At 30.9% G+C, this 20,735-nt stretch overlaps 2 protein-coding genes across 8 annotated transcripts; one reads left to right on the forward strand and one right to left on the reverse strand.

Annotated features, from left to right (window-relative positions):
* Window positions 1–1,758: 1,758 nt before the first annotated feature.
* On the forward strand, window positions 1,759–5,569 carry LOC105118039 (uncharacterized). Of its 2 annotated transcripts, XM_011015880.1 has the most exons (6): window positions 1,760–2,177; window positions 3,293–3,550; window positions 3,611–3,659; window positions 4,047–4,332; window positions 4,732–4,810; window positions 5,203–5,569. In XM_011015880.1, the coding sequence occupies exons 1-6, from the start codon at window positions 1,833–1,835 to the stop codon at window positions 5,383–5,385; spliced, it is 1,200 nt and encodes a 399-aa protein (XP_011014182.1). In that variant the 5' UTR covers window positions 1,760–1,832; the 3' UTR covers window positions 5,386–5,569. The 2 variants fall into 2 exon arrangements, with proteins under 2 accessions (XP_011014183.1, XP_011014182.1); XM_011015881.1 differs by lacking the exon at window positions 4,732–4,810 and having other exon boundaries at window positions 1,759–2,177; window positions 5,203–5,337.
* Window positions 5,570–13,635: 8,066 nt separating this feature from the next.
* On the reverse strand, window positions 13,636–18,429 carry LOC105118040 (uncharacterized). Of its 6 annotated transcripts, none has more exons than XM_011015886.1 (4): window positions 18,309–18,429; window positions 16,953–17,174; window positions 14,021–15,160; window positions 13,636–13,892 (listed from the first exon to the last, which is right to left on the reverse strand). In XM_011015886.1, the coding sequence occupies exon 3, from the start codon at window positions 15,127–15,129 to the stop codon at window positions 14,041–14,043; it is 1,089 nt and encodes a 362-aa protein (XP_011014188.1). In that variant the 5' UTR covers window positions 15,130–15,160; window positions 16,953–17,174; window positions 18,309–18,429; the 3' UTR covers window positions 13,636–13,892; window positions 14,021–14,040. The 6 variants fall into 6 exon arrangements, with proteins under 6 accessions (XP_011014188.1, XP_011014187.1, XP_011014186.1 ...); XM_011015885.1 differs by having other exon boundaries at window positions 13,636–13,926; XM_011015884.1 differs by having other exon boundaries at window positions 13,636–15,139.
* Between the last annotated feature and the right edge of the window lie 2,306 nt (window positions 18,430–20,735).

Consider the following 20,735-nt stretch of genomic DNA (forward strand, 5'->3'; position numbering starts at 1 on the left):
TAATGAATCTAATATTTGATTTATGAATCTAAAGTAAAGATAAAGTTTATAGGAAAAAATGCTTTGCAAAGAAAATTATAAATTTGTAATAATTATGAGATTTCTATTGCTTCAAAGTATATTAATAAAATGTTCTTTGTTGATGCTCTCTTAAACACCTAACATTTATTATTAGAGTTGTAGAGACTAGTACATATTATATCATTTTTTTATGAAAAGAAGTAACTGTTTTCATAAGCTGAGGTATAAAAGATACCTAAAACTAATATGCAAGTGCTTGTCATAATATATGAACATTAAATTGACCTGTATAAGGATTTCATATGAAGATATCACTTATGTATATAAAAAGACTCACGTGACGGTTATGTAAGTAACCCTTATACTTGAGATCACTAGTTTATCTTTTATAAAAAATGTTATGTAAGTGACTCTTACACTTGCGATCACTAGTTTATCTTTTATAAAGAATATTACGCTTTGATCTTGTTACATGTTATTTTAATTGAGATAACAAGGAGGCAAACATTAGATATAACATGAACTATATAAATATACTTGAGTGATTAAGAGAAAATTCATTACTATAGATGAATTAAGAAAAATGTCTCATCTATTTTTAAATAATATTGACTGAGAAATCTTTGATTAAGAAGAAATAAGATTTGAAAAGAGTTTCAAATCTTATTTAAATGATTAATGACTATGATATAGAGAACAAACATAATTTAACATGTAAGACATACAACATAGTTTAATATTAAATTAGAACATTATTGATAAAAGAATATTAATTACACTGAGAAACCGATCGCTGAAATGTTAAGTCAAACTACTAATTACTTTTATAATATTTGAAAAATCATGACGCATTGCTAGATAATAAACATGATCTTCAAATATAAATTAATCAATTGTTAAATTGATAACAAATTAAATTGTTTAATTTATTTAATTCTATTTAATTAGAATTATAATTTATATTTTGACCAATATATTAGGAACCTAAAGGTTTACACATATTAAGAACTATTAGTCAGAAATTAAACTGAGATAATTTAATTAAGTATAACTTAATTAAAATATATTTTAAAAATTAAATAATAGAATATAATTAATACATGAATTACATTTCTCCACTTAGAAAAATCAATTAAGGACTTGATCAAGTTAATTTCTAAATTTTTTCTAAATTAATATATAAATATTATTCAAAGGGTAAATTAATATTTTATCAATTTATAAAGTTTTTTATATTTTTCTATAAATAATTTATTTTTATTTTATTTGAAAATATTTTGACTCTAAAGTATTTATTAGTAAACTTTTTATTAGATTTCTCCAACAAAATAAAAAAAAAAAGATCAAATATTAAAGATATTCATGAAATTTATAGTCTATGCTGAATGTTCATGTTTAAATAAGAATTCATGAAAATTAAAAATATAAATCTAGCATGTAATTATTTATAATATTCACATAAAAATTAGTTAAATTCAATATATCCAATCTATTATCCAAAATAAAATTAAATTGAACAGGTTTATGATTTATAAAATATTAAAAATTTAATTATATATAATTACAGCTCCAATGTAACAATTTTTTTTTTTTAATAAGACCTCACCCTTCTTCTCTTTCTTCTCTTATATCCAATCTTATTAAAAATGATTCAGAATGTTTATAATTATTTTAAAATTATTATTTTTAAAATTTTCCCTCTCTTTCTTATATTATATATCGAGCAAAATATTTATATTAAAAAATTCTCTCCACACTGTCCCAAACGCCAAAACCGAAACCAAAAAAAAAAAAAAAAAAAAAAAAAAACAATGCCGGTGGCGAACCCAAAAGCTGCCTCTGTGCCTCCTCCACCCGACTACGACGTCGAGTTTCGTAGCTTTGCAGACGACGCCTGGTACAGCGTTTGCACGGTTTTCGACGGCGAGAAACTCACTCTTAAGTACCAAAATTTCAGTGATGACGACGACTCCATTTTCGAGGTGAAGAATTTCGAAACTTTGGAGGCACTAGAGAGGTTGAAGGACCGGTTCCGCCCTATTTCTGCTCAATTGCAGGACAACGAGTGCCACAAAGTGGTCGGAGGTGTCGTTGTTTGCGCCTCGCATTCCATCGATGGCTCTGACAACCGCTTTTACGACGCCGTCGTCGACGATGTGAGTCTATTCTTAATTTTCCAAGTGCTTTTTTTTTTAATTTGACAAAAAAATGGATTTATTAGTTGATATGATTTTTGTTTGTGTTTTTGTGTGTGTGTGTGGTTGCTGAGTTAATACCATGTTTAGTTAGATTTGAGGATTGTTTTTCTGGTCAGGATTTGGTATTTGTTTTTTATACTATGAGAGAGAGAAGAGAATCTTTTGATATTCTTAAAAAAAAGAGTCTTGCTCTTTTTCCCGCGTTCATCCTTACTTGTATAAATTAGCATCTCTTCTTTTGTCCTTGCCCAGATGCCCATTTGTTTTGTTTTTTATGCTTACGATTAACATTTGAAGACATCAAATTTGTGTTCATTTTGATTTCATTGGGAATGGATTGAATAGGATATAAAGTGTTCAAATAACTTAATTTCATTATTCTTAATCACCTTTGCACGCCAACAATAGTGCGCTTGAGTTTGATGAGAAAAATTAAATTGATCAGTGTCATGAACCATTTTCTGCTTCCACCTCCATTGGAAATGATCATACTACTATCTGAAGCCTGTGTTATGATATGATTACATTTAGTCTCCGGCTCTAGGGAACTGGCTATGAGTTTGAAAATGGACTACAGACATCTAATCATCATGTGAGATAGTGGATAGAACAATAGTCTATATAATCAGGAGAGAGAGGAATAGACGCATGCATCAAACTGGAACTGCTACTGTCAAGACCTCATTAGAGCTATTATCCAGGTTGTACAATTCTGCAGGAGGCAAAAAGTAATTGTAATCTAGAAGATTATTGTACCAAGTGGAATTTTACGTGATTAGTGTTTCTTGTTAGAAGTTCTTTTAGTTTGCTTGCGTTCTACTCCTATAGTTGTAGCAATTCTGTTGTATTTTATTGGGGTAGTTCCCTCTTGGTTCCTTTTTGGATGAATGAAGAAATACTAAAAAAAAAAAAAATAGCTTCAGAATTTTGGTTTTGTCATTCACTATCTGAATAGCTTTCTAATAATTTGTAGAAAAAAATGGGAAAAATATAGGCATACAGATGGAAGATGCTCTAGTAGCTCCTAAAAAATATTTTAGCTATTAGTGGTTGACAGATGTTCTTTTTGGTAGGTGGTTCATAAGGAGCATTCATTTGAACAGGGAGGAGAAATGTGTTCGTGCACATTTATCGTGATCATGCAGCATGGTCCAGTTGCTGGGTATTTGGTTAACAAAACAATTGAAAGCCTCTGCCTTGTACAGTCCTATGCTTGCCTTGATCCTAATTTACAGCTTTTCTTGAAGATGGTGAAGGAAAGACTTAAAAATGAACCTTTTGTACTTGAGAACAAGAAGTCAGCCACAAGCTTTACTAAATGGCTTAACCAGGCAAGTTATTTTATTTGTGATATTTCATAATTACCTTGTCTAAGCATTTCTTTTTCGCAGAATACTAAGAGTGCCAAGCAGTCTCCTTGTAAGAAACGTCCACCTGATGGTTTGTCTCTTAATCTCTTCTGCTATAGAAACTCATTTAGAATTGAACAATGTGCTAATTTTAACTACTTGGACTCCGCTTGAGTTCTTCTTTTAGTTCTCTTACCACTTCAGCTTCTGATAGTAATTTTAACTATGCAATTGCTCTTTGTATTTCATTCGTCTTTATAGAACCTCTAATATGTTCATTATGTTTTCTATCAATTCATTCATAGATTGAATCTGATCAACTACTAACAATCTTAATTTTTGTCATCTTGTCATGATCAACTTTTACTCTACACAAGCAATATTTCCTTCTTTGTATTTGATGTAACTCACTAGTTCCTTTTCTGTTATCCCCTGCATCTCACTATTTATATATATTTTTTTCTCTTTTTTACACTAGAGGCAAAGAGTAACAATCACAGTGATTGGTCTAGGGATGACAATGACCTCGGAGGCTGTAACTCTGTGTTTTTGATTGACAATTTAGATAAAGATCTATCTCCTTCAACAATTGTGGAATTCATACACTCACACACTTCACTCTCAGTTCAAGCATGTGTCTTCCCAAGCATGTCATCAGAGATGTACACACAGGGGGCCATTGTGTTGAATTGCCGAAAGAATCTTGAGAAATTGTCCAAATTTCTAGATTGTCAAAACCATATTATCATGTCAAAGAGAGGAAGGTATGTTTTGTGATAAGTAATCTGATTGACTTTGTATAGTGGAGTTTAACTAAATGTTTGCTGTTATTAATTTTTCTGTCTTTGTTGTTTTCCTCATCAATAGTTCCTTGAAACATTATACCTTGCATCTTAACAAGCTATGAACAAGGGCTTTTAATTGTTCAGATGTTGAGCATACCAAATGTTTCAACATGTATTATTATGTTATTGACTTTCCATGATGATACCTGATGTTACTTGAATTGAAAACCTGACCAGATTTTCTACTTTATTGCATGTCTGTATATGAGATTTGATGGAGAAGCTCATTGAAGTTTTTGACTTTTTGGTTTCAGTATCTTTGCTTTATTTGTCAGACATTTATTCAATTAGTGTTGATAACCTAATTCATATCTGCAGGCCGTGGGTGGTAACTGAGAATCTGTCTGGGTATGATTCATTTGCAGTGTCAATTCAAAACTTGATGCATAAATATCAGGCAAGCTTTGCACAGGTTTCTTTTTCTGTATTAGGCTAAATGGTTTAGGTACATGTAGAGGATGTGGCAGATACTTCGGTATGTGAAGATTTTTCTGCCGCCTTGAGTTCTAGAGGTTGCATGGTCATATGGGCAGCATTTTCCTCCTTGAATGTATGCAAGAAAATGAATAAAAGAGTATTTTGGCAGGTTTCATCTTTTATGTTGGCAGGTTGCTTATGATAGTCATTAGCTAGTATAAGAATCAAACTTCAGTTTTCCATTCATGTTCCTGCACCATCATAATCACTGGTGCTCCCCAGTATGATGTGTGAGCCTCACCACCAAATAGTTCAAGCTTTTGTGTTGGTTTAAGTTCTTTAATCGTTGAATTTCACTTTTTTTATTTGCAGGAGAATTGGCAGCATAAAAGTACTGGCCCTGCTTTAAAAGTTGTTTGTCCTGGATCTGAGGAATACACGATTGCAAAGCAGCTGAGAGATCTATTCATGGAGTTCACTGAGCATCAACGGCGATTACACAAGAGGCTAGCGATGGAGGAGAGAAAGATCTTGCAGCCATCCCGAGTAGCATAGGTACTTGAATGCATACTGTATATAGGTCTGTCAACATTGTAAAGGAGAAGCTTACCGAAACTAAATGACACGTGATGGGAAAAAGGAAATTAACCTCCCTTGTTTAGGTGTTTCAAAAAGGGCTGTAGTTTTGTATCAGCAGACGGGCGTGTCAGTTTGTTAATTTTAAAATTCAATGACTTGTTTGGCTGGAAAAACAAGTTGTGTTTTTTTAAACCCAAAAACCTATTTAAATCATTTTATTTTTATTCAAAACACCTAAAAAACATTTAAGAAATCTTGTTAAATCAATCAATAATTTTAAAAAACAAAAAAAAAACTGTTCAAAAACTCAAAATTAACCTCAAATTAAGAAACTTATTAAGTTGATATATATTTGTTTAGGTGTTTCTTATATATATAAAATTAATTTTAATTTTTTTCATCGTATAGTCTTTTAACATAAAAATAGATTATTTTGGTTGTTTAAAGCTTCTTTAATAATAATTTTTTCTTTTTAAGCTAGAATTCAATGTCCTTTTTTTTTCTTTTCCACCTAAAAAGAGACTAAAAAATTAAAAAAAAATTAAAGTTTGACAAAAAAAAAATGATTTATAATTATAGGGATCACTTACCCAATAGCTAAAGAAAATGGGGGATGAAAATGAAATCTTCAAACAAATTTTAAAGCTATCACCTATGTTACTTTTATTTTTCACAACAGTCTCTTGTTTTTAAATTCAATCTTTACCCTAAACCCAAAAAATTATGTAATTGGGTTTCAATTTGGGCTTGAAAAGGTTTAATTGTGCACATGAAAAGTTAGAGGATGAGATTGAAATTTTTCAATAATTTTACAATTACAATTCACAATGAAATATAAGAGGGGTAATAATATATGTGTCTACAATAAAATAACCATGCATTTTATATTATAGGCAATACTAGCTATGTTCACCGCGGGTCAAATATTTTTTTCAGTAAAATAAATAAATATATAGGTTTTTCTAATGTGTTTTTGGATACGATTTTTTTTTAATTATAAATTGAAATGATTATACACATACGTAATTAAATAAATTAATAGTTGATCAAGAGATAACATAACTAAGATTAAGAATTTTGATCTTGAAAGTGAAAAAGAAGAAGCATGAAAATCATTTTTCAATAAATTAAATGTTGAATAATTAAATTGAAAAAAAATTAAATTTAAAAAAAGACCTAAAAAGACCAAAGTAACTCGTGTGAACCTTCAAAACTCATTATCGTTTTCATGAGGCTGAGATTGACTGACGCATAAAAGGAAAACCCAAGAAAAAAACTGAGCAAAATTCTCAATAAAACTAAAAAAGAGTTCAGTGATGAAACTGGAAAAAATTAAAATAAAAAATAAAAAAAAACCACCTTGGAATTTTCAAGGAAGGAGAGAGAAAAGAAAATAAAAAGGCCCACTTGTGATAAACCGGTAAGTTGTATTAGGAGGAAGAGGACACGACAACATTTCCAACGACATGGCAGAAGAGCAATTTCTATCATTAGAAAACATTGCACATGCTGTTCAAATTGTAGGAGTACCTCCCACTGATCAACAACTTTTTTCATTTAAATATTAATTAATTAACTTAAAAAGACCAAATTACCTTTAATGGTTAAATAATTAACAAAAAAATCTGTGTGAAAAGACTAAAAGGCCACTGGACTTATGCTTTATTTTTTCCTGATTCTAATGGCATAATTATCTTTTATTGTTTTTAAGTGAAAAGACTAAAATACTCTCTACCAACAATTTAAAAATTTTAACTTTAAGGATAATTAAGTTGTTTTACTATTTCTAAAATAGTGAAAAAGTCACATACACCCTTGGTGAAATTTTTTAATAACTAATAGGTCATCTGAAAAAACGATTCTAAAAAAAAAAAAAACACATGCCTCTCATCTTTTATTGGAAGGGCAATGATGCAGACCTCATGATCATGTATTTATGCAACCTATAATCAAGATTGAAATTTGATCATGAAAAGTTGAAAGAGGTTTGATAGGAGTATGACATAATAAAAATTTATTCTAAGATATCAACACTATTAGAATTAAATCGAATGACGTCATGAAATTATTTAATTTTTGATAAGTCAATTTAGTTCTTTCAAGAATTAAAGAATGAAAGAGTCACTCTCACACACACGCTGAAAATTCAAAATGATAATATTCAATGACTGTCAAGTTTTAGGCTTACAAAGAATATAAATACTCTTAAAAAATAAACCTAATGAATCTACCCTAGATGACTAAACTAGCCCACTTGCAAAATTAATCTAAAAAATAAAACAAAGGAGGTTAACATTTAATTTAAAAAATAAAATTAAATGTAAACGTTGAAGTAAAAGAATTTTTAAGGATGAAATTCTTTTATTTTTTACACTTCCCTCTCTATTTTTCTTTTTAACTTAAAACCACAAATGTATGTTATTTTTTATTATATTAAATTTATAATTACTTTTATTATATTAAGACACATCATTGCACATGATTTTTCAACTCTTATCAATTATTCTTAAATATTTTTCTTTGTTGAAACTTTTTCTTTCTAATTTTGATAGGTCTATTGAGATATACAAAGCTAGGTGATTAGTACTTAAAAGTGCATTTTTATCAAGGTTTTATATCATTATTTTGCACTTGAAGTATCAATAACTCCTTAACTAAAACATGTTTTATTATAACGTATCTAATAATATAAGATACCTTTAATTTATGATAAATGTTTATTTTAAATGCAGACCTATCATATAAATAAAAGGATTGATTGATGAATTTAAGAACTGAAATTGAAAGGACAAAGAGATGACCAAACTTAGAAAAGAGATGTCGGTGCAATCCAAACCAGAACATTATTCGGTAATTGAGTCATATCTGGAGCTGTAGATCTTATATTTAGGTCAACTTTATATGGATGGAAATGTAAGATATAGGCCTACAACTTTCATATAGAGCTTAAGATCTAAAAATGTCATTTTCAAGTCCAAATTATAGCAACAACAAAGAAGTCCGAATCTGTCTTCTAGCCTGAGCACTGTTCAGTTTTTGGCTCATATCTGGAGTTCTAGAAGTCTAAATAAACTGAATGTTTTACACAAGAAAGATGAGACAATATCCTACAACTTTAATGTTTTCAAGTGGCTCTAATTTTGACATTTTGGGCAGACAAGAGAAGATAATGATTGTCACCAAGTCAAGAGTTGGTCACCCACTCATCAATTAGTCATCAAATCAATAGTTCCCAATTTTGGCCTATAAAAAGAGGTATTTGCCATGCATTTAGGCATCTTGGTTTCTAGATCAAGATCATGCTCTTGCTTTCTCTCTTTGTATTTTTTTTAATGTTTATGCTTTGTTTTCATTAATATCAAGTTTATGCCTTTCATTTCCTTTTATTTACTTAGTTAACTTTTATCTTATTTATGTTCTTATTTTGTTTATTTATTTTTCTTTCTTTCATTATGTTTAGTTAAGTTTATTATGACAAGGTGAAAAGGGTACACTAATGGTGTAAGAATAAGTATAGTGTAAACTTAATATGGACTTTAATGTTTGATACTAACATGTTTTGTATTTGTTATCTTATTCACTACTCTTTAATACTTTGCTTGTTAAATGACTAATCTTGATTTATATTGTATAACACTTGGTACAACAAATGCTTGACACTTTCATAGCCCATACTATATGGTATAACCGACACCTGAGCTATGTAAGGAACTTGATTTGTTGTTAACATAAGTTATAATCATGAATGCTTGATGAGATTTACAAGTATTAACATTAATCGAATAAGATGACTAATGTAATCATGTTAACAATCTATAATCTGATTGGAACCTACTTTGTGTATGGTTTCCAATTGAATAATAAGAGTTTATACTATACTTGTTTGCATACCATTAGTGGATCCTCTAACCTTGACATTTATTGTTATTATTGTTTAATCCATACATTAATATTCTATCTCAAAATTCTCATCATCTTCTTGTTCTTCTCCTTCTTTTTCTTTATTATTATTATTATTATTATTATTATTGTTATTACTATTACTATTATTATTGTTGTTGTTGTTATTGTTATTGTTGTTGTATTATTGTTATTTATAATTTGTACAATTAACCTCCTTGTGGTTCGACCCCGGTCTTGCCGGGTTATTTATTACTTCGACACTCCTACACTTGGGAGAAGACATTAATCTTTTCGTTGTGTCACTAGGTTAGTTGGAAAAGGATACTTTCAACAATATGGTGTGGACTATGAGGATATATTTGTCTCTATTGCAAAAATAACTACTATTTGTACTCTTATTATCGTAGCTTCAATTCGTCAATGGCATATTTCTCAACTTGATGTTAAAAATATCTTCTTAAATAGAGATCTTCAGGAAGAAGTTTATATGACACCCTCTCCTGGTATTTCACATGACTCTAGATATGTTTGTAAGCTTAAGAAAGCATTATATGGTCTTAAACAAGCACTCCTTGCTTGGTTTGAGAAATTCTCTATTATGATCTTGTTTTTTGGCTTTATTTCTAGTAGTCATGATTCTACTCTTTTTATTAAGTGTACTGATGCAGGCCGTATCATTCTTTCTTTATATATTAATGACATAATTATTACTGGTGATAACATTGATGATATTTCAGTTTTGAAGACAGAGTTGGCTAGACGATTTGAAATGAAGTATTTGGGTTATCTTTGATATTTTCTGGGTATTGAGGTAGCATACTCACTTAGTGGTTACTTTCTTTCTTAGTAGAAATATGTTGCATATATTCTTGAGTAGGATAGACTTATTGATAACAAGACTGCAAATACTCCTATTGAGGTTAACGTAATGTACTCTTCTTCTGCTGGTTTACCTCTGATAGATCCTACTTTATACCGTACTATTGTTAGAAGCTTGGTATATCTCACTATTACTCGTCCGGATATATATATTGTTCATGTTGTTAGTCAGTTTATTGTTTCTCCTACTACTATTCACTAGGCGGCTGTTCTTTGTATTTTGCGATATTTTCAGGGTATAATTTTTTAGAGTCTTTTAGTTTCATCCACCTCTTCCTTGGAGATACGTGCATACTCTGATGCTAATCATGGTAGTGATCCCACAGATCACAAATCTTTTATCGTGTTCTATATCTTTTTAGGTGATTCTCTTATTTTTTGAAAGAGAAAGAAACAATCTATTATTTCTCAATCATCCACCGAAGCAGAATATCATGTCATGACATTTACTACCAAAGAGATAGTTTGGTTGCGTTGGTTACTTGCTGATATGATAGTTTCCTTTTCTTGTCCTACTCTTATTTATTGTGACAACCAGAGTTCTATACAGATTGTTCACAACTTGGATTTTCATGAGCGAACAAAGCACGTTGAGATCGATTGTCATTTTACTCGTCATCATCTCAAGCATGACACTATTACTTTACCCTCTATTCCTTCTTCCTTGCAGATTGTAGATTTCTTTATCAAGACACATTCCATCTCTTATTTTCGTTTTCTAGTTGGCAAACTCTTGATGCTTGTAACTGCCACATCGTGAGTTTGAGGGGAGATGTTAAATAATATTTATGCAGATTTATTTATTAAGGGTATAATAGTATTTTTGTTTAACCTATATATACTTTCTTTGTATTTAGATTAACACTAATCACTCATAATAAACAGATCATTGAGAATTTTAGCCTCCTTTGTATGTTTGATCTTAATTGTTTCAAACAAGACCCTAAAGTTAGACTCAAGGAAGGTTGGTTATTATCTTAGACTTGGCTAACTACCAAGTCCAAATGATTTGGGTCTGACATGTGTGTTAAACCACGCTAACTTGAGCTTGGCACATTGCCAAGTCTAAATGTCTTGAGCTTGGCAAAGTATTAAATTCAAGCATTTTAAAACTGACATGCGTGTTAAACCCACACCACTTTAAACTTGAGACATCATTAAGTGGACATCCCCACGCCATCTTGAACTTGACGCATTGTCACGTTCAAGTGTTGGTGAATAACCTTGGTTTTAATGTCTACTTTCTATTGGTTTGTTTAGGTTTTTTTTCTTTTTAATAGTTTAAATCCGATTATACTTTTGCAGGTTGTGACGTTGCTGGCATGGTTTTTAGCCTTTAAGATTTTTCAGCTTTTTATTTTTATTTTAGAGTTTTGATCTACCTATTTGTTTTCTTAATTATCCTTCCATGAAATGCTCCAGGCTTTGGCTTTGTGCTGGTCGTCTTTGATGCTTATTTTCTGAAATGATTTTTTTTGTTCATTTCCTCGAATAAACAACTATGATGTTTTTGTTTTTTCCATCCTTCCTATAGTTAACAGGACTGGTCTCCTGCTGCTCTGTTCGCAATAACCTTCCTCCTAGTAGTGCCCGTGCCTTCTTGAGTTATTTCTTCAAGCTCTTATTTTCAAAGTCTGCCTGTGTGGTGTAAGTGCAGGAATTGTAATTGTTTGCATCCTTTGTCTTTCTATTTGAGCTGTCCTCTTCAGTTGTTAAGTTAGCTTAGAATTGTCGTACACTGCCCTCTGCAATTCCTGTTCACCTTTTTCTTGGCTTTGCTGGACAAAGCTAATATTATGAGTTGTTCCATTGCCTTCTTTTTTTATATAATTCCATCAGCTTTTTTGCTATTTGTATCTGTTCTTCTATATGCTTCTGACTCGTGTAGCTTCCCCTGCTTTCACTTGCTTCCTCGCCGTCCACTTGTTGTTTTACTTAATTATACACTGTTGCTGTCTGTTGCTGGGTATTTGAGATCAGTCATTGCTAGTACCATTTAATGGCCTTCCATTGAATGCGATATTTATTTCATCAAGGTGAATCTTTCTCTTCCCCGTTTAGCCCAACTGTTTTATTTGAGAAGGGAGCTTTATCTAATTTATTGTCTAAGACTATGTATGTTTCGATTTGCTGCTGCTATTTTTAATCCAGAATTTATGATTATGAGGAGGAATGGAGGATTTTAGAAATTGTTGACTTTTAAAAAATCTTCATCATCTTAGACCAACTTCTTTGGGGATGTTTGTCCATTCATGTACATTGCATAGCATGAAGAGTTCAATGAGTTCATGGATTGTCCTTCCATAGATAGAGGCTGCAAAATACCTGGATGTCAGCAAGATTTGGATTCTATTTTTTGCTACTCTCTAATTTCAAGTTCTATTTTTTCAGATGTTTCAGAACTGTAGAGATTTCATTTTAAATGGTTTTTGCTTGAAGGGCTCTTTGGATTTTTGTTCAGTCTAGCTTTGCTTAATATTTTACCATTTCCTACAGAGGCAGCTGGTGCCCTTTTTCATATGAGTTTTCTTACAACAGAGGTAGCTAGCTTTTCCCATGACTTTTCATTCTTGGATCTGGTCTCTCCACGCCGTCTCTGATTGTAGTTACGCTATTTTTGGTTCCTGGTTCCCATATCAGATGTGCTGGCCTCATCTCCTGTGGTTTACAGTTTGTTTTTACAGCTTCCCTTTTGTTGCAGGTTCTTTTAACTGAGCGTGCAAAATTTCATCCGACACCAAAGTTGCAGCAGACACAAGCTATATAGCGTGTGGGTGCGTGTTCGGATAGATCGAAAATGAGAGAGAGAGGAAGTGGGACCAGAAAATCTAGGGTTGTCATTGAAAGCATCGATCAGCTTATTTTGTTTGGATGGAGACGAGAGGAAGGGGGGAAATGGAGATGAAAAACTAAAGAGGAAATTTTCCAAGGTCTGATGATAGAAACCATGAACTCTTATTTTGATACCGTGAGCGGTACTAATCATAATCCGATAATCTCCTCTTTTATGTCTGAGAAGAATGGTCATGGGCTTCATTACATCGGTTGTAATAATTCTCATCACATACCGCACGCACCCACAAAACCACAGGGAAAAAAGAAAGAAGAAAACAACCCTTGCAACACAAAATTATTTATATTTAAAGAAAGAAGAAAACAACCCTATAGGCTGCTATCCTTGAGATGCAACGCCATAGTTTGTTTTTGGAAATAAAATTATGATTGTTTTTTAAATAATTTTTTGTGTTAAAATATATATTAATAATTTTTTTTATTTTTTAAAAATTATTTTTAATATCAATACATCAAAATAATTTACAAATACTAAAAATATATTAATTTAAAATAAATAAAAAATAAAAATATTTAAATATTTTTAAAATCAAACAGGTGAAACCAAGAAAAAGGGCAACAATACCCATTTGTTTAAAACCAGCAAGCAACATCAAACGAAAAAATGTATGATACTGAGAGAGAGAGCGGGAGATGAAACAATCCACGTGTTTTATACAATGCAAGAACAATCCATCATATTTATTACAAAGCATGAAATCCAATTCTAAATCAAATAGAAATATACCATCGAAGGTGACTGCGCAGAATCCAACTCAAATTTATGAATTGTTGAACAAGCTTTTCCAGCTTAACCATCACTCCACTAGCAGGTTTCCAAAATTCTGATTCTTAAGCAACAAATGGCGCTGCATGCATTAAAAGACAGTTTTCTGCACGTTACTGGAACAGTACGGCATACCAATTGTGTCAGCTGAAGGCAACCAGTGACACAATTCCAGTAGATATCAAAATTGTCAACAAACTGGAGATTTACCAGAAATATGTCATCGCTTCTCATGAATGATCATTGGACCTTGACCGAGTCAAACGCCGGCGCCTTCTTGGGATTGGAGATCCATCTTCACCAGCATTGCCTAGTACATGCAAATAACCATCGTCATCATCATTGTCATGTAGACCCAACAAATTCTCACCCCAAAGGAACCGGCGGTCAGCTAAAGTTTCAGCAGATTGGCGATGCCTGGTCCAAGCCCTTGACCAGGTCCTTGGTTCAGCTGCACCATCAATTGAACCAATCATCTGGAAAAAAAAGAAAGTAGTCCACCATGGTGCATTTACTTCATTTGTCCTGCTTTCCCTTTCAACTGATAATCTATCTCCATTTTCAATCATGTAATCACCAATCACAACAGCACCTGGCATAGCTGAATGGACAGCACTGACAATATCACCATATTCTCTCTGGTGCTCAAGGTATCTCCAAGCTTGTTCCCTAGATGGATCAATGTCACAGGGCCGGATAGTTGGGTGAACCCTCCTGGCATGTCTGCGCAATTCTTGGTAGTTTCCAGAGAATGAGCAAGATTCCCGGGAGCAACTTCGCTTCTTCAAGTTCAGATATTTTCTAGCCTCATCTACCACCTCCCAGCCTAATATGGTTCCTCGGCATAAAGGGCAACCAGGACTCAAACTTAACTCTGGTGAGTTTGCATTAACCCCTTCATGTTCAATCCTTTCCTGAACAGACTCAGAATCTACTAGTTCTTCAGGCAGTCTAACAAAAGTGTCATTGCTGATCTCATTTAGACTGTGATTTTCATTACCATCAATGGCATGAGTTCTCAAAGTCACGCTTGCATCAGTAGTGGTACTAGAACTAACTGAGTTGATGGGTATTGAACTTTGCAAGGTAGCATTGCACCTAGAATTGCCTCTGGATTTTTTGAACTGGTCCAGGCAATTTGAGTGCCTGTAACTCGTATCACAAATGTAAGATTTGCAGCCCTTCTCATTTGAGCTGCACAGGAGTAGAACAGCATTATGAGGACACTCCAAGCAGATAGGACATGATACCTCATCCAATTCTTTGTGCAGGGCATGAATATCTGAATCAGTATTAAGTCTTCGTTTCAAAGCAGCCATCTTGAATTCACTGTAATAAGTTACTCAACACTTGAACTCATCAGACACCAATAATAATGAAAATGGAGCAGTAAAAATTAACATACCAATAATATTGACAGAAGAACTAATAACTTTCCCACTAACTAATTACATCATCGTGCTAATGTACCTAGGCGATATTTCACTTGTATCACTCAAGAAAACAATTAGCAAAAGCACTACTGGTAGATCAGAGAACACCCAATATGCCTTCAAGAAGTGAAAGTCGTTAAAAGGGAAAACCAAAAGCAACTCAACTTCCATTCCAAAAAGTAAAAAAAAAAAAACTTTTTCCCTATCTTCTTTATTTGTCTTTACAGTAGAGTCGTATCTTAGATATAACCACAATTTTAGACAAAAAGGAAACAGGAACTGATTGGAATAATGTTTGCCAACTTGTAAATTGTATTTCGCAATTGAAGTCCAATAACAGTGCGTCTAAAAGTTGTTAAAAAAAAAAAAACTAAAATTTGGCAGCTATACTATTGGTCACAACATTCAAAAACAAACAAAACTTGATATAGTCTTTGGACACCAGTCACCTATTCCCATTGCCAGAAGTCCACTTGAGCGCATTATTTCTGTTTGGAGTATGTTTTTTTTTTTTTTTCTTTTTTTTTTTGCAAAACTAAAGCATATTTCTATTCTTCATTTCGAAGCCCATGCATCTCATGCATGCTTTCCTTTACCTTGTCCACAATTAGCTTTTCTAACATCTCAGAGACATGATTGTTTCTTAGACTATCCTTTATCTTACTGCTGCTTGTCTATTTTAACCTCCTTACATCGCATGCATACCTTATTTGATTGCTGACCAACCAACAAAAAACTTGATATAACCTGGAAAAGGGTTTCTGAATGCAGACACCAAGTATGGCAAATTCTGAATTCTAAACCAAGTGCCATACAATCAGAAATAGGACGATAAACTCCCAACATCATATTTCATGAAGAGAATACAATTATGGAATCCACAACACAGCAGATGGAATTTCCCATAAGATGCCAAAAAGAACATATGACTCCAAAAAATAACCACAGCTTCAAGGGATATAACCAGACAGTTTTATCCTCCCAAAAGAAGAACGTTATTGTTTGAAAACAATAATTCTTGGAGTTATATGGAACACACGAGAGTAAGAAAACATCCATGCCCACACAACAAAGTTTGGCTTCCATATCCAAGAAAGCAGATAATTTGACTGGTAGTTCAAGTAGAGTAGTTAAGATCTCTACTAATTCTTTCAATAAAACAGTCATGTATAAATATCGCATCAGAATTGTGGAATGTCTTCTACAAGTTCTCTTTCTCTTTTTTTATTTTTTTGAGAAATAAACTGGCATGTAAAAGCTCATATCTTTGATGGCTTCTATCCAAACAGCTAAAAATGGTTATATCAGATAACGGTATTCAACTCCAAAGTTCCACATAATAAATTCTCTAATTTCATTGCGGAAAAATAAATGAAACCTCTCTCCCACTAAGACTTAGGTTTAGAAGTAAATGATGTCTGCTTAACCATTTACATAAAGAGATTACTCTGTGGAATGACATTTAAGTATAATTTGTGTTACTCCTATCATTTTTTTCATGAACCAAAAAACTAAGCACTCTCCATAATATAACTTTATTTTTTTCATAAATCTTGTAAGCAAGGAACCTTAAAAACTGGTTGGCATGTAACAGTTCAACGAATATAATCTAAAAGAAAATAAAAATCTACATTAGAAAAATATATCTCTGTAATGAGAAGGCAAGGCTTAAACTTACAAAAGCAAGTTCAACTGCATTTTATACTTACCATAAGAAGGTACTGTACTGATATTACCCACTGGAAGCTTCTGAGTGCCCAGTTATATAACAAATTGAAAACTACATACTTAAACACAAGGCAAGCCCTCTACAAAGCTCCAATGGGCGCCATAATTATTTCAGTAATCCTTACTCCTAAAGGCTTGATACAACCTTCAATAACTTACACTAATTACTTCTCAAGCCACTAAGTTATGATTAGTCACAAAACCTGTAGAATGCCAGAAAAGAATAAATGAGCTCATAATCAAAAAGCTCAATGAAGGTTTCATGAGTCACTAGAGAAGAAAAGGAACAAGCATGTATAAGAACAGGAAAGCTTCAAGAAGAGTTTTGGATAGAAACAATTTAAATAAGAATGAAATGCATATGTCAGAATATGGTAATTCTTGGATTTAAATTTCTATCTAATAAAAACCCTTGATCCCAGATACAAGGAGAAACACGCAGTTCTGATGACATATCAATGGAGATGATCAAAACACTTCAACACAGAGAGGGGGAAAAAAAAAAAAAAAAACCCTGTAAACATTATGAACTCCAATGTTGGCATAAAATCCCTGAACTAAATGAACATGTCAGCCAGTATAAGGATAAAATGGCATTATCAAAAGAAGAAAAGTCCATCCACTACTACCTTAATCTTGTCCAATATCGATTCATCAATAGAAAAGGCGGAGACTTAGTGTTGCTATTTTCAGTATATATAATCAAGCACAGAAATTCCAGCTTACACCATCACTTGACAATCCCACATGATGTTTCTAGATAAATGAAATGCACCAACCCCATTAATTATCTAAAACAGTAAAATTCCACATAAATCTTAGTGATATGCTGAGGAATTGAGAATTTTTCCCGGGGATGGAAGTTAAAGGTAGTGAGGGTTTCAAAACCAAAACCAAAACCAAACGAGACCAGAAGCAACAATGGAACTAGCATAATTCCTATAAGTGCGATTACCATACCAAAATAAAGAAAATCCAACAAAGTACAGCAGAAACTAAGACCAGAATTGAAAAGAAAATTCATAATATTTTCCGAAATATAATCCATGGATTTATCATTTCCCATAAATAAATTAACAACACACATATAAGTGGACTTCCAACCATGGCAATTCCAAAATTTATAAGTACCCATAATTTTTTTTTCTTTAATTTACACGGAATCAAAACTATAGAAAACCGTTTTAGCATTAATTAATTAATTAACTAACTAAAGTAACAGATGAAAATCGTAGCCAAACATAGATCGATCCACATACAAATCATTCAACATAATTGTAATTAACAATGACGGGTCATCTTAGTTTAATTAACAAAAAAAAAAGTTGAGGAATTACAAGGCAATCGAATTCCTGAAGATGATCTATCTGTTGGGGAGGTTGCGTTAAGAACTCCCGGTTATAAAGATATGCAGGTAGAAAAGCGCAAGAAAGGGAGTTGAAATTAAAATGAAAAAATAAAAGTATTCAGCATAAAAGCTGTGCTATTTATATTGTATTAAAGAAAAGGGATTTTTTTTAATTACCGTAAATCTCAAAAATATTATCCAAATATTCTCAACTTTACCCTTATACAATTTTATCCTAAAATTTTTAGAAATTCTCGATTAAGGATTTTCATACTATAAAAGCTTTTCATCTAAATTTATATCCAAATTATATATTTTTGATAAAAAAAAAAATGAAGTCATTTGATGTCCTTACTCAAAAAAATTTAATTATTAATTATAAACTTAATATAAAAATAGTTTGAGTGTACCATGATAATATTTTTGAGAATATTTTTGAGGTATATTTTGGTTTTCTTAAAAAATTAATTAAATTAATGGTTGATGAATTAATGAGATTGAAAGCAATATTATTAAATAGGCTAACTTAGAGATAACTTAAGTTGATTTTGAAATTAGATTGAATGATTGTTTAGAAGTGTAATATAAATTATGTTTTAAATTATTTTTAATTTAAAAATATATTAAAATAATATATATTTTTAATATTAACATATTAAAAAAATAAAAAAAAATTAATTTAAATGAAAAACAAATAACAAAACAATAATTCAATCATAACACCAAACATACCTTAATTAAAAATTTAACCATTCCAATATTCAAATGAAAAAGTCATCATTAAAAGATAAAATATGACTTTGGGTTAGTAATCTTAGCCAGAAAAAAAAAAAAAGAATTACTAAGGTTTTGGTGTTTTCTTGGTAAAAATTTGATCTATTTTTGTTGAATTAATTCTTTTCTTAACAAATTTTGACAAATTGATAATGAAATTAAACCTAAGGTTGCAATTAAAAAAAAATTGTAATTATTATGGATTGTTAGAATGAAAAAACTAAACATTATTGCAATGTAATGTAATAATTGTTAGGTTTTCTAGAATACATGCGCATATGTGTAGTATAAATGCTAACTTTAAATTTTTTTTTTTAAGATTTAAAGATTTTGTTAGACAAATCTAGAATTGCTTAGGGTTTATATAAAGATTACCTAAAGATTAGATATTCTTCTTGACTTTAAATAACTGTTTCGAGGCTAAGTTGTTACAAACCATAAATCATCCAAGCATCCGACCTCTAATAATAATCTATACAAACCATCATTGAAAAATATCATAAACCTTTTTAAGAAAGAGAGATTGTTATATCTTTGAGTGTTGATTCTTTTATTTTATGTTTTTCAGGTATTTTGTAACTTATGTAGTTTATACACAAAAAGTAAAAGGCACAACATTCTATTTATAAGAAAGCCTAAAAAACCTTATAAATAAAAAAATATCAATTTTTTGCTTGTAGAATATCAGATTTATTATTTTAGGATAATTTTAAAAATTTATTCAATCAAGTCTCAACTTAATTTTTCTATATCTAGAATTATAATTCCCTATGTAAATTACACTCTAGTCATTAATTTCTAAAACTTTTTTACAAACAAAACACACTTGATTAACTATTCTATTTTAATTTTTTGTCAATAGATCTTATCCATATAATCTATTAGGTTTCTAATAAGTTGGCCCAAATATAAATCATAATTCTAAAAAAATAGGATTAAATAAATTAGATAAATTTATTATTATCAATTCAATAATTGATTGATATATATATTTAAAAACCATATACAATATCTATCACTTTGTTATGATTCCTTAAATATTAAGAAAGTTATAAGTGATTTGATTTAACTTTTTAGTAATCAATTTCTTAGTGTAATTATTATTTATTAATCATTAATATTATTATTTAGACATTATAGCATATAGTGTCTACTTTGTCAAATCATGTTTGTTCTTAACACCATAATAATTGATTCTTTGAATAAGATTTAAAACTCTTTTCAAATCTCATTTCATCTTGCGCAAGAATTTAAAATCAATACTATTTGAGAACATATAGAACATTTTTTTTTAATTTATATAGGGCAATGAACCCTCTCTTAATTAATCAAATACCTTTCTATAGTTCTTTTTATACTTAATATGAGCTCATTTGTTACTCTTGATTAAGACAACGTATAATAGGATCAAATCATAATATTTTTTTTTATATATAAAATAACTTAGTAATTTCAAGTCTAAGAATTATTTATATTTTTATCATCTAAGTTAGTGATCTTAAGTCTAAGTATCATGATACGACCAAAAGATTGATGTCTTCTTCCAAGTGCAGGAGTGTCGAAGTAATAAATAACTCGGCAAGACTAAGCTCGAACCACAAGGAGGTTAATTTTATAAATTATAGATAACAATAATACAACA

The sequence above is a fragment of the Populus euphratica genome, unplaced genomic scaffold, assembly GCF_000495115.2.
Source record: "Populus euphratica unplaced genomic scaffold, PopEup_1.0 scaffold1694.1, whole genome shotgun sequence".
Lineage (NCBI taxonomy): Eukaryota > Viridiplantae > Streptophyta > Magnoliopsida > Malpighiales > Salicaceae > Populus > Populus euphratica.

Excerpts from the sequence above, each read along its gene's own strand:
- LOC105118039 (XM_011015880.1), top strand. The coding sequence starts at position 1,833 with ATGCCGGTGGCGAACCCAAAAGCTGCCTCTGTGCCTCCTCCACCCGAC. Across the intron at positions 3,551-3,610 it reads TTACTAAATGGCTTAACCAG|AATACTAAGAGTGCCAAGCA; the intron begins GCAAGTTATTTT and ends TCTTTTTCGCAG. Across the intron at positions 4,333-4,731 it reads ATCATGTCAAAGAGAGGAAG|GCCGTGGGTGGTAACTGAGA; the intron begins GTATGTTTTGTG and ends TCATATCTGCAG.
- LOC105118040 (XM_011015888.1), bottom strand. The coding sequence starts at position 15,129 with ATGGCTGCTTTGAAACGAAGACTTAATACTGATTCAGATATTCATGCC.